This window comes from Haliaeetus leucocephalus, unplaced genomic scaffold, assembly GCF_000737465.1.
Source record: "Haliaeetus leucocephalus isolate CR32 unplaced genomic scaffold, Haliaeetus_leucocephalus-4.0 Scaffold848, whole genome shotgun sequence".
NCBI lineage: Eukaryota > Metazoa > Chordata > Aves > Accipitriformes > Accipitridae > Haliaeetus > Haliaeetus leucocephalus.
Window position 1 is genome coordinate 17,057,270 of NW_010973284.1, and position 14,539 is coordinate 17,071,808.

The 14,539-nt window shown below is 38.9% G+C and overlaps 1 protein-coding gene across 3 annotated transcripts in view; it reads right to left on the minus strand.

The window, feature by feature from the left end:
* Nucleotides 1-14,539, minus strand: part of DNTTIP2 (deoxynucleotidyltransferase, terminal, interacting protein 2) — a 54,038-nt gene that overhangs the window by 36,937 nt on the left and 2,562 nt on the right. Inside the window, exons 1-7 of one of the 3 annotated variants that reach the window (XM_010582653.1) lie at nt 14,483-14,502; nt 12,039-13,768; nt 10,372-10,507; nt 9,577-9,672; nt 9,031-9,195; nt 7,775-7,884; nt 5,084-5,710 (exon numbers count right to left, since the gene is read on the minus strand). In XM_010582653.1, coding sequence (XP_010580955.1) covers nt 5,617-5,710; nt 7,775-7,884; nt 9,031-9,195; nt 9,577-9,672; nt 10,372-10,507; nt 12,039-13,768 — 2,331 coding nt within the window. In that variant the 5' untranslated portion in view covers nt 14,483-14,502 and the 3' untranslated portion in view covers nt 5,084-5,616. Of the gene's footprint in view, nt 1-5,083; nt 5,711-7,774; nt 7,885-9,030; nt 9,196-9,576; nt 9,673-10,371; nt 10,508-12,038; nt 13,769-14,482; nt 14,503-14,539 lie in introns of those variants that run through there. The other 2 variants (XM_010582652.1, XM_010582654.1) reach the window with 2 other exon arrangements.

Sequence of the window (14,539 nt, forward strand, 5' to 3'; positions counted from 1 at the left end):
TTTTTTTTTTTTTTTTTTTTTTTTTTCCCCCGACCCCCCTCCCCGCTTCCCCTTTTGTCTGAAACGTTTCTACCCCGCTCTCTCCCGCCCCTTACCTCACCGCCGGAGCAATGCGGTCGACCGACCTGGCGCTTCCCGGCTGCCTGCTCCCGTCAGCGAGGCTCTCTGGGGCCGCCTCCCGGCGTGCCGGACGGGGAAGGCTGGGAGCGGGCGGAGACGACGGCACCAGCCTCCGTCGAGGGCGGCAGCCGACCGGCCGTCTCCGCTCGAACCTCCGCTAGGCCCCAGCGACGCTAAGATGCTTCACCGCCAGCGAGAAAGGTGGAGGGCCGAGGACGGACGCCGCGGCGAGCGGCCGTCTGCCTCCAAGCCAGCGGGAGAAGGGCTCGCCTCCTCCCCGTCCCCTCGTCTGCCCTCCGGCGACGACCGCCGCCCGCCCGCTGGCGGCGAGGGAGCGCTGAGGGGAGGGGCGCCCGCCGCAGCCCGCCCCGGCGGGAAGGAGGGCAGGCGTCTGGCGGCCGGCGCTCCGCTTCCCCGCGATACAAGTTTTTTAGAAGTACGCACGAAAGAAAAGCCACCCGGCAAACCCCTGCAACAGCAACAACTCTGGCAAATGTGTCAGTACTGCAGACCGGTCCGGTTATGCTGTCAGTTCTCTAGACAAGTCTTCAGAAAGTAATTTTACCTGAAAGAGAAGACCGTCTTTCCTGGAGGCACTTCAGTGATGGGCCAAGATACCTTTCTGGTTAAAGTTATTTTCAAGCAATGGAACAAGCCCACAAAACGCAGCAGACAAAACTGAAGCATTTAACACTTGAATTAATACCATCTTTTCTTCCTGACTTACACATACCTACAGCTAGAAGAGCCGTTTTAATAGCAGCAATCAAATAACAAAACTGGGTGGTAAAACAAAACAGTAACAGCATTAAACAAGCCTTCTTGATTTTGCTCAGGATTGACTAAATTATAAATTTGTCTGATTATTTTATTCATAAATTATTTTATTCAATTTGTGGGGTTTTCTGAGAAATTATTTGTAATCCTGCATGTGTGACTACAGCCGCTTTTTCAAACTGTACTAATGTTTATTTAAAAACAATAAAGGAAAAATCCACATAACTGAAAATAAAACACAGTCAGGAACATTAACTATCACTGTTTTGCAGCAAAGGAACTCGCTCAAGATCGCCATCTAGCGATAAAATATGTATAGCCCTTTACAGAAACATCAAACTTTCTCAGAACCTGCAGATAAACAGCAAAACCGAAGCCTCTCTACATTAACCTCATAAAAAGCAAATAAATCATGTGACAGACGACAAAATGTTCCTCCTTGTTCAGTCACCTCCAGCAGTGCATTTGAGTCTAAATACTATTTCCCTTTCTACTTTTTGTATTTAAGGATAGCTTCATAAAATTTGCTTAGTTCCTAGTTGTGCTGGTTTTGACTGGGACAGATTTTCTTCCTAGTAGCTGGTAGAGTGTTTTGGATTTAGTGTGAGAACAATGTTGATGACACACTGATGTTTTAGTTGTTGCTAAGTAGCACTTATCCTAAGTTAAGGATTTGTCAGTTTCCTATGCTCTGCCAGCAAGCAGGTGCACAGGAAGCTGGGAGGGAGCACAGCCAGGACAGCTGACCCGAACTAGCCAAAGGCATAGTCCATATCATAGACCGTCATGCTCAGTATATAAACCGGGGGGAGTTGGCCAGGAGAGGCCAATTGCTGCTCGGGCATCGCTCAGCAGGTGGTAAGCAATTGCACTGTGCATCACTTGTCTTCCTTGGGTTTCCTCTCTCTGTTATCTTCCTTTTCATTACTATTATTATTATTATTTCAATTATTAAACTGTTCTTATCTCAATCCACAAGTTTTACTGTTTTACTTCCCCCCCCTCTGACTCTCCTCCCCATCCCACCAGTGTGGGGGGAGTGAGCGAGCGGCTGAGTGGTGCTTAGTTGCTGGTTGAGGTTAAACCACAACACTAGTGAAAAAAATTTGAAGGCAGAGGCTTTTATATATACATGTTTGCATGTTGCAAGCAATATTTACATAATCAATACTCTAGAAATGCAGAAGTTAATTAAGGGCTACAGTCTAGAAGTAAAAGAGAAAACTACAGGTTCAAGGAGCAGGGCATTTCCTACAAGTAAGCATGGGGACTCTCCTGCAATACCGGCTGTGTAACAGATTCTAATGTGAACCCGAGTGGAAAAGTATAGGGACACAATTCCACAAAGTATTTGTACGAAGAGGGTGTTGAGGAAAATGTTGCACAGACAACATAGTATTTCAGAATGCATTAAGAGAACCAGGAGAAAAAAATTCAAGAGTTACAGCAAGCAATATAAATTGGACAGATGCTGCTTGTTAGAGATTTATGGAGTAATTAAAAAAAGAAAGCAATGTGAAGGCAAAGAGGCAGTCTAATAATCTGTAATAATCCTTATATCTGCCTGGATATGAAGAAGCTTTATTGCCATGAGGAGGGTGAAGCAGTGGAGCTCTGGGAGATGGGCAGTCTCTATCCCTGTAGGTTCTAAGCCCTGAGCAACCTGGCCTAACCCTGCTCTGAGCAGGAGGCTGGGGCAGGACAAGCTCTCACAGTCCCTTCCAACCTGTGTTATGGCAGGATTCTAAGTCTCAGCAGGACTTACCTAGGTAAGCTCCTGTGATAAAGACAGGACTTTTTAAAAATTAAGAAATCAAAAAATAGTTTTATCACATGAAAAAGAGCAATGACAAGAAGACACCTTGGGTTTTGAGGAGACTAAGTTGATTGCAGAGAGATTAAAGATGCCCAAAGAAGGAAAAAGAAAGAAGTGTGAACAATGAGAGCATAACAAAGAAAAGTGAGAAGTATTTTACTCCTGTTCCTAAACTAAACACGCCTACTAATGGCACCACACCAGCAACATCTCAGCCACTGTCAGCCTAATCCCTTTTCATTAGAGTCTTTTGGTTGCGACATCTAGGAGACGGCCTGTGAACCCACTGGGCTGTACAACCATTGCACAGTGTCTGTCCCAAGGACAAGAAGAAAAAGGAATACTGGCAAAACCAAGGGCAGCATAAAGAAACACAAGAACGGAATTATTACTGTCTATACAAAACATTCCAGTGACATCCAAAACAGCAACAGGTGCATATATAAAAAAACCGAACACGGTACCTACTGACCTTCAATCTTGGGGAAATTTCTTGTTAATAATGGTTTATGTCAACAAAGGCAGAACTACAAATTAACACAAATATTTCTGACAGCCATTAAAAGAAAGTATTACTTGCAATTGATAGGCAAAGTTTCTCAAACAATGCTAGTGTTTCACACAGAACTTTTTGATGTATTTGAGTATTTCCAGAGAAATCTGATAACCTGATAAGCTTAGGCAATCTCATGGTGCATTTTGTTTTTACTCCCTCCCCAGCAACTTAAACCTTATGTCTATTTCAATCAAATTTAACTGAAAGGTAAAGGAGTCCAAAATACTACCTGACTATGCTTTTATGAAATGTGGTGGTTAAGAAAAGGTACACTAACTAGTGCCTTAACTAAAAGAGGCTGAAGCACAAGCTCAGGCAACAGCTGACTGGCAAGCTGGCAAACACACCTGCAAGTACTACCCTGCAGCCCAGGAAACACTGTCCAGTACTTGTCACCTCTTGGTGACACAGGAGAACACGGGCACTTGCTGGGCAAAGTGTGTGGCAAAACAGAAGACATTAGAAAAATCAAAGGAAGGGAAAGGTTATAGAACATAAAACAAACTCCTCACTAGCTATGTTGTACATGAAGAAACTTCTGTAACTTCTGTTGAGCAGCCTGACCAACCGACACTGAGCTGCTGCTTGCTGTTTAACACCAAAGCTTTGCATTTCTCTTTTAAGGTCTTTCAGGGTTGTACATTGCTTTTCCAACGTTGCACTTTAACATCCCAGGATGCAACAGAATGAAAACTACTGTGGTGCCTTATTTTCTTTCCTCACTGTTCAGTATTAATTTTTTTATGCTTCCATGTCTCATCCAGAGAACAAGACACCATAGTTGTTTTTATTGGCTTTGTTATCATTTACAGAGAATTGAGATGCTAGCATACATATAATTGCATTAGAATAGCATCTGCATGTTAGCTGAGACTTGGGGACAGGTGGTTCGACTTGTTTGTGTTTCTTACTTCCCAATGAATTCAGGTTACTTTGCACGCCATTTATCTCCAGGCAGTCAAGACTTTTTAAGGAATCCAGATTCCAGTCTGCCTCTAGTAGCAGAAAAACATTATGGTCAACTTCAGGGGAAAATTTCTTTCAAGCTTTAGCTGGTGATCAATATATACCATGATGCTCATTTCATTTTAGCTATTTCCTGCACAAATCCTTAAAAAACCCCAACTACTTCTCATTCTCAGCAGTAGAAAATTTCATGGTTGAACACTGGTCAAAAGCATACTGCTTATTTAAGATCTGCAACCTTCAAAATTCAGTGTTCATATGGTAAGAAAACAATCAACACTGCTGGTCCTCTGATAATCACTTCTATATCTTTCTCACCCAATCCACCTAAGATGATGTAGCGGCAGTTTTATTTCTTCTATTATCTGTCTTTTCTGCTACCTGAGGGCAGTAACTGAGTTACGCTAATTCTAACAGCAATATAATAACCACATCATTAAAAACCAAGCAAACACCACAACAGTTCCAACAATCACAAAAGGTTATGAACTGTCACTAAATGGGAACTGAGCTGATGCCATCTCTGGTTCTATAACTGCAGCAGAGGCCTTCCAAACTCACCCTATTCATTTACCTGAAGAACTATTCCAAGTCAGCTACCAGACCACAATCTGCACACTACACCCTAGATAATGGACCCCACTGTCAAGTTATCTTCAGAAAGATCATCAGACAATTATAAAATGGTAAAAATTAATAATAGCAACATATGACTATTAAAATTTTATATATAAATAATACATATTTACATTATTTATTAAACAATAAGTAATTTATATCTTTATAATTTGTTTATATTTATTTATAAATTATATATATTATTTATATATTTTTAATATATATGTATTTTTAAAAGTATATGTGTATACACTAAATTCCAGGACATTCTCAATCCTATTATGGTCAGTATTGAAATAAACTCTTCACAACCAAACTATTTCTCAATACCTTCTATTACAGAATTGGCCAGCAGCAGCTCTCGACAAGACATGGAAAAATTTGTTCTGGTACCTAACGGGTGCCAAGGTGAATTACACACAACTTTAAACTGAACTTACTAATTCACTGATATAAAAACTGAAGCCTGAAAAGACCACAATCCAAGTTGGATTTTGTGCTCAGATTTAACAATAAGCTTTCGTATCATTATCTTTTTACATAAACTTTAATTTAAATAAAAATTATTTTTAAAATCTAAATTATTTAGATACCTGATAATTTGATAAAGCTCCCTATCAAATTCTCACTGCAACAAATTCCCTAAACAGTAATTTACACATGACCTGCAATCTTAAAAAAGAAAAAAACACCACAACCGAAGCATTCTGTAAAAAGTTTTATAACAAGTAAGTTGTTCCAGCTTGTTATTTTTCTTCAAGTCTTAATTGTGAAATTTCTTCTTCTTCCGATTCCTCTTCCCTGCTGCAAAAGCTGCTTTTTCACTCATGATCTCCTGATACTTCTTTTTATTATATCTGAACAAAATAGATAATTTGCTTTTAAGCATAGTAAACCAAAGTTCAGGAAAAGATAACATGGAAAGTACATAATTTGCTAAACTGAGTTCTCTCGTGTTTTCCAAGTTAGAGTTCTTTAAATTTATACACTTATGAGTAGGTAAAGGGAAATCAACACTTAGATTAATGATAAATGCAGGTAAATTTCTTTTTGGAAGTAAATTTGATTGAAGAATCATTAATTTTGGCATAACCAGGGGGTTCTTCACTGCACATGCAATCACATTTTGGACAGTGCTAAAACACTGCTACTGCTCACAGGAAGAAGGCTCATCAATTTTGACAATACTATGGACAAATTATACCCATTTTTATACTGCCTTCTCAGCAAACTCAAAGATAATCCACCTTACTCTACTCAAGATTGAAAACTGAGGTGAGATTAACACTAAACAATGAACAGGATATACGTACTGAATGTGAGTTGCTAGCAGCTCTAATACAGATTCTCATGTACCTGCACCCATTACCACAACGGATCACTGCATGCTGAGCAGTACTGAGGCTTTTAATTGCAACACTGAAACCTGACAAATATCTACACTAATGCTAAAGTATCTGGTTAAAGCCCTTAATTAGCCACAACATAAATTAACTGATCAAATTTGAAATACATTAATTTTTAAAAATAGCTTCTAATAAACACCTTTGTAAATTGGGTCAAGCCAGAAAACTAGTTAAGAAATAGCTATACTAACTTGCCTTCCTAACATTAATAATTAATTTACAAGCCTGACAACATTAACCTTATAATCCCAAATCATGTACTACTTCCAAGAAAACATGTCATTATGTGAAAAAAGAAGTGCAGATTATCATGTAATAACCAATATCAAAATGGATCAACCAAGGGATCTACTCCAGAAATTGTAGGTTAGGCAGACATTAATTAATCCAATCATACTCTTCAAGTAAGACTTCTAGCACAATTTTGATTTCTCTGACAGGAGGCAGACTGACATAAAATGAAATCATACCAACTTTCACAGAATTACAGTCAGCACTTTTCTATCAATTGTGCCAAGAAAAATTAATCAGTCTTTAAACAACAAAAAAAAGTGCATGTGTAGGCAATAAATCACTGTCCTGGTTTCAGCTGGGATAGAGTTAATTGTCTTTCTAGTAGCTGGTATAGTGCTATGTGTTGGGTTCAGTATGAGAAGAATATTGGTAACACACTGATGTTTCTCAGTTGTTGCCAAGTGGTGTTTAGACTAAGTCAAGGATGTTTCAGTTTCTGATGCCCAGCCAGCGAGAAAGCTGGAGGGGCACAAGAAGTTGGCACAGGACACAGCCAGGGCACCTGACCCAAGCTAGCCAACGGTGTATTCCGTACCATGTGATGTCATGCCCAGTATATAAACTGTGGGGAGGGGGGCTGGGAGGAATTGCCACTTGGGTACTAACTGGGCATCAGTTGGCAGGTAGTGAGCAATTGCATTGTGCATCACTTGTATATCCCAATCCTTTTATTATAGACATTTAAATATTATTATTAGTTTCTTTCTTTCTGTTCTATTAAACTGTTCTTATCTCAACCCACAAGTTTTACTTTTCCCCCTCCCCGATTCTCTCCCCCATCCCACTGGGTGGTGGGGGAGTGAGTGAGTGGCTGCATGATGCGTGGTTGCTGGCTGGAGTTAAACCACAACACACTCATTTAGAGCCCTTGTTTTTTAGTGTAAGCTTGTGCAGACACTTATTTTATAAGTGAACCAGAATAGGGCTGATATGTTATCTCTTCAACACTGACATTATTTTAAGAGCAGCTGCCAACAGAGATGACCCAAGTTGGATAAAACCCTTTTATGAAGACAAAATATGCCGTTTCAGTCTCATTATCCCATCCCTTAGATCTTCTCAATGGCAATGCTGCTGAAGTGTTAAAACGGACTAAAAAGTTTTCTTTGAAGTATAAAAAAAAAACATATAAGCTGAATAAAAACAACAAAAAAAGTTATATAGTTAAAAATACTCCTCTCTTACATCAGATATTAGAATTATGAAACTGTTTTTAAATACCTTCTAAACTCAGAATCCGCAAGCAGCTCTTCAACAATTGTTCTCTTCCTTTGTTTCTTAGGGATTCGACTATGGTAAAAGTCTATAGGAGAATCAACTACAGTTCCAACCTAGAAAACAGAAATGAAAACATTCGTATTGTACAGTAAGATGTTGATTATTTTGCCACCCCCCCTTTTTTTTTTTTAAATCCTCAGCAACAAGTGTAAAGACACCTACAGAGAAAATCAGAATGGTATCATAAGAAAGTGCAAAATATCAAAAGAATTAAGCAATGTATTGTATGCAGAGTCAGTTTTTGTCTCATTGTTTAGTGCACAGAGGAGGGCCTGAGCTTTAGGACTGTACAGTTTTCAACACTGGACTGCTGCATCAACACTTGTATTTATAAACAGTTTTTAACTTTTAAACATTTTCCCAAGGAGGGAAAGGAAACCCTTACGACCATCTTAACTCTGTCATTGTGGTGGTTTCACTAGATGGCTATATAGCAGTTAATCCAGCTCTAATACAAGAGCTTCTCTCTGGAATGCATCACATTTTTCCAGCTGGCATGTTAGCCAGTTCTGATCATTCAGGTTAGTAGTGGAGATACATGGAGTACATGTTTCATGTAGTGAAAACAGACCTGCGCAGATCTCATTATGTGGAATAATTCCATCTAAGTTTTTCTATGCTGATAAACTTCAAAACATACAAGACCCACCCTTTAGAGTGAAGTGGTAATGCTTTAAGAAATGAAAACAATTTATTCAAGCATGCTAACTACTCAAACAGGCCTAGGTAGATGGAAGCCTGTTCCTATAGTCTCTGCAGTAATTATTTTCTTTATGCAAACCACTTCAAAGCTGAGAGCTACAGCAGCAGAAATTCTGGCTGACCACAAAGCTAGCCGTCTCCATTCAAACTGTATTAGCTAGTAAGAAAATAAATGCTAGTTATTTTCTACACACTTGTTAAAAAAGGCTAATACTTTAAAAAAGCAGTGAAGATCTAGTCCACTGAGGGTTCAAAATACAGATTAAGTCAGATGTTTGTTCACTACTATGAGATCAGCCGAAATTAAAGAGCCCCAGCATATATACGTATGTAATACAGAGTTAAGCAGTTGTAAACTGCAGCCAAGTAATCAAAACGCTTTAATAATTAAGCTATGCAATTAAATCAACATAGAGGCTACCTACAAAATAGGCAGGGAATAAGAATAGCTGTTCAAAACTTCAGCAGTACAATGCCACCTTCTGCTGCTTCCTCACCTGGAAATACTTGGGTAGGCCATCTCTATCATTCTTCTTATAAAAATGCTTAGGGTCCAACGAAGCTCTCATCTTCAAAACTTTAAGATCATTTTTCAGTTCACTTGTGATTTCTGGAGCTTTCATACCAAACCAACCGTCACCTGTTGTTTTCTCTCGCTCTGCCTAGGATGCAATACCAAGAATAATAAATATGCATTCAGCAACTAGGACAGCATAGAGCAGGGAACTCTCCCCTCCAAAAGATGGGTAAAACATTTAGAACATAACTCTGTACCTTTAAAAAGTGTATTCTATGACCCTTATAATAAGAAGGTCATCAGCACTATTATTAATGACAGATTTGTACCATCCGAGCACATTATCTTTCACTTCACTGTCCTGGTGACTAAAAGGATGGCTTTTCACACGATGGCTCAAGGAAGACACTAAATTGCAGTTTATCACTCCACTTCCAGTGAGGCCTGTATATGCACACAGTCCCAGCACCGGGCTTTCTACCAAAGCTTGTTTTGTTATTGGAGGCATTATCAGCTCTTCACTTACCCTGCGCTGCTTCTTTAGCTGGTGAAGCGATTCCCTGAAGGGTGGGACACATTCTTTTTTTTCAAAATCTGGAGTTATTATACTCTTCTGCAAGAGCTGTAAGAATTTTTTTAATGTTAGGCAGAGATCTTGGTGATACAAATTTTACTGCTTAACCGTAGTTACAGAACCTACTAAAGGAATCATGCAGAATCTAAGCAAGCATTGTAATACAATACTTGAGTTTCTTTGATCCACAATGAAAGTAGTAGGGATATTCAGATCAGAACTCTGGCCAACAACAGAAAGCAGTTGGCTAGCTCTGGAAGAAGCGGGACAGCAAATGCTCCAGAATAAAGCGGGCTACCATGGATGAGCCTAAGAAAACAGTCTCAACGAAAATAACACATTTCAAAAGCATCCTTTGAGATAAAAGGAATAAAACTGCTAATTCTGTGTTAGGGAGAGTATAGACCTTTATTTACTGAAATTCATTCTTGCTATGGAGTAAATATCTTGTTAGCAGACCTTCGGCTCGTGTACCACTAGGCAAAACTGCAGGCATAATCAACTTCATTTTATTTTACAAGATAATGCTGGTATTTGCACTGCTTTTCAGTTTCTGAAGTTATCACATATATTTAAATTCTTACCATTAAACCCAAACGTAAATCCACACTTTGGCCAAAAATAATGGAAGTTCTCAGCAAATTGTAAAACAGGATACTTCTTTAAAAACAAGTAAATCAACCTTATTAAATTAACATCTTTGTGTTACAGTAGTCACAGGTAACTGCATAATTGTAAGCACATTACCTGGTCCTTCTTTTTTTCCTTCAGTTGTTTAATTACATTTGATCTAGGCTTCTGTTTTTTTGCATCAAAACTAATATATAAACCTCCAAGCTTCTTGATATTCAAACCAGGGTCTATGCTGCTGGAAAGATGTAAACTAAAAGAGAAATAGTTAATGATTAGAATATTGTAACAAGCATGCAGCTAAACCATCTACTGTCCTCCAAGAAAGATAAACAGAAAAACTATTTTTCTTTTTCTTCCCACTTAGTTCCAGTTCTGCAATGATTTTAAGTCCCAGTATCTAGAAGAAATACCTAATTTAGAGGTGACAGAATATGGGGCGGGGGGGAAATCATGCCATTATATGAAGTGAGAGTTTATTAAAGAATAGTACCTGTGCAATCACTTCACAAATCTTTCATATTAACTTTAATGCTGTATTCTTATCTTAGATATTACTATCTTCTATAAAATTGAATTCTTAATTCGCTTAACCTTGCCAAAAGAACTCATGACCATCATCCTCCTTCTATACATTGAGAAGCTTGCTAGCTAAAGAGAAAAAAAAAAAACAAAACCCACAAAAGACAAACATGGGTGGTAAAAATATTGTCAACTCTTAGTGAAAAGTGTGAAGAAGCTACAATTCATCGTACAAATGTTTAAATCCTTGTCTGTATAACAGTGCTAGGAATAACATTATTAAACATTTCAAAGCTAGTAAGCTTCAGACATTTTTTTTTTCATTACTTCATTCAGGCAGCCAAAGGAATGTATCTGCAAACAATGTATGATGGCTGACTCAAAAGGAGGTTTTTGATTATAAGAATGCTTAAAAGCTCTAAAGTATTATGGAGAAATATGGTAATATCTAAAGAGGTACAACAGGTATTTATTGTAGCTTGAATGCTTATTAATACAAGCCCTTTACAACTTTCTACTGTTGTAACTAACCTGTCACTAATCTTCTATAAAGCCTTAACACCGAATGCTTGGCTAAGTTTTTGTAAGACTTCTAGCATACCTGAAGGTTTTTAGAAGATTAAGACTTATTTATCCAACCTAAACAGAATATTATGCTTTAAACATATGAAGCATATAAAGGGATTTTAGGAGGAGTTGGACTACAAGAGCTCAACAGGTCTCATCCAACCTAAATTACTCTATGATTGTATGCTGGGCTGATTTCACCTGGAAGTGTCACCATCCCACAGCACAAGAACTGAAAACACAGAAGTATATGCAACTGTTTAGGATTAAAAAGCATGATCTAATTAGGCAATGCGTAAGGAATTTACTGGACTTTTTGTTATTTATATCCAAAGTAAAAAAATCAACAATTAAGAACACTGTGACCTGAATAAGCAATTAAGCCAGCCTGACCAGTTTAAGCCAGTTTCACATTTTGTTTTTTAAGCCAAACCCATACAAGGCTTCCAGACGCCTAAATATTTCAGAGAGTTCTGTTATGCTATTTAAAAAAATTGAAAAATCCCCAAATCCTCAATTTATGGACTGTATTTGTATTTTATAATCGGTGCAACCCTACCTTCCACAACAATATGACTTACATGGTAAGACTACTCCCTCATTTATTCCACATCATTTAGCACTTAATGTACATACCCCATGCATATGCTTGAATGAAATGCAGATTCTTTAGTTATTCCCAGAAAGATACTTACATGTCAATCTTATTTTTCAACAAGTCATCATCTTCATCTTTCTCATCTTCATCTATCAATTCCTCTTCAGCCTCTTCCAGATCTGAGGATTCTTCACCTTTCTCACTTCCTTCATGCTTACTTTCGGCATCGTTATTCTGGTCTACCTGATCTAGGTAATACTTTTGGCTGGAACTCATGCCAGGCTCAGTATCAATTACAAAAAGCCCCTCAGCATGCAGTGAACTGGTTTTTAAAGATTTCTTGAGGGAAGGAGTCCTCTCATCTGCCTCTTTGTAACACAGATTCTCTTCAACTATATCAACGTCTTCCACATCACTGTTTTCAGATTTATCACTTTCATCTTTGCTTAGAAACAATGCAACAGAATCATTTCCACTGCTTGATCTTTCACTGCTGTGGGATACAGATTCAGCATATTCTCCTGTTTGGTCTTCACCACTGTCCACACCAATTTCAAGCATCCTGCATCTACCAACACTATCAGTTCTTTGTGCAATGGCTATGTCCTTTTGTGGGCTGCTCACTGCACTAGCTTGCTCACCCTTTCTTAATTTATCAGCATGGGTGAAAGATTGCTGTGCATCTGCTCTTTTGCATTCAGGAATATTTTTACTTTCATTTGGTGTTATTTGCCCGTGGGATTCTAAAAATTGTTTGGAACTCATGCAATCAGTCAAAGAAAGATCCATATGCTCTGATTTCCCCTTCCTCACGAGTATTTTGCTGTGTTCTTCTTGTATTTGGTTACATGCTTCCTCTGAATCATTTACCCCAACAGACTCTGTATTTTTTATGGCTTTTTTTCCAGGCGATTCAGTGTTACTTCGTTTCATTTTTCTAAGACCGCTGGGTGTCACATCACTCAAAACCTCTTCTTTCATGTCTTCACTCTGGGTTGTAATGGCAGATTCGGAAGAACATTTACTTTTAGGTGAATTGGGTTCTTTACTATCCTCAGTGACAGAGGAAGCATCTTCTGTGTCAGAGACAAGTTCTGTAGCAGGTCTAGAATCAGAAATTATTACAGGCTCAGATTTAATGGTGTCCACAATTAAGTTCTCATCTACCGAAACAATTCTGTTTCCTTTCTCAGTCTGCTTAGTATTTTCTGCTTGTGATTTCATTTGCATGCTCCTAGTAATTCGTTTAGTAGTGATGGATGGTTCCATATGAGAACTTAAGCAGCATGACTCTGCATCAGAAATATCTTCACTCTGGGCTTCATGAACTGCATCTGGCTGCAATTGCTTTTTGCTTTGCCTGCTTCTTGTAGTTCTGGTAACATTAGGCATCTGGACACCAGAAACAGCAGAGGAACAAGACTCAGCTTCAGAGACATCATCTTCATCCAGAACCCTGCTTAACTTATTTAGAAAAGCTGTCTTGTCATGTCTTTTTTTGTCAGAAGAATCTGGTTGATAAGGAACTACAATTTGTCGTCGTCTTGTTACTCTTACAAACAAAGGTGTCTGAAGACCAGACACAGATTCTGTTTCTGACACATCCCCATCAGGTTGCGGTTCAGCAACTGACAATGCTGAACGAACAGTTGTGTTCTCATTTCTAGTAATTTGCATCTCTAAACTATCACTGACATCTGACTTTGTTTCTGCAAGTTCCAACTCTTCAAACTGAGATTCCTGAATTACCTCTGGATTACGAATTGATTTAGTTCTTCTTCTAGTCATCCTCATAGACACAGGAGTACTAATTTCACCAGATGCCATCTAGAAAAGGAGTAGAAAGAAAGCGTGCTATTGACAGGTGAAATAACCCCATAAAAAGGATGCTACACAAATCACTAACAGTTTTTTAAACAAGTCTACTAAAGCTGACAACACATTACATGTCTCTGTGTAGCCCTGTTTACGTGGAGGAAGCATTAACAAACCATCCCTTGCTTATCTTCTTGTCTTCTGTCTTTTGGTCAAGGCAGGAGAAGAAACACACAGATATAAACAAACACAAACAGATATCTTCTAATTCTAAAAAGTTCTAGCAAGCTGTCAAGGGAAGCAAATGCAGAAGTGATGTTCAGAAACATTCAAAGATTTGCTCAACTGTAAAACACTTGAAGCCTAGCAACTGGCAGACCGTGCTCCAAAATGGTTTCCGTAAGCAATTTTACCCTTTTAGGAACAGACTGGCAACTGCAACACTAGGTATAACCTGCTCCTTTAACGATGCTTGTAAGTCACCTGGAAGGCCATTCAAAATTTTCCAAAGAAAAAACACTCTGCAACAGCAGGGTCTTCCCAAAACACAGAACAATGTTGGATGAACATAAACCGTGCTACCTAAACGATCGGTATTTACGCGAGTGTTTGCATGCCTAGTGGAAAAGCCACAGAGAAATGCCAAAATAACCGCAGTGCAAAGACAAAAAAACCCCCCAACAAAGCAAACCCTCCCCTTCAACATTAAATGGCTTAACAACCTACAGCGGCGACAAGCCCCGACAGGGGAAGGCGCCGCGCAGGCCGGGCTGCGGCAGGGAG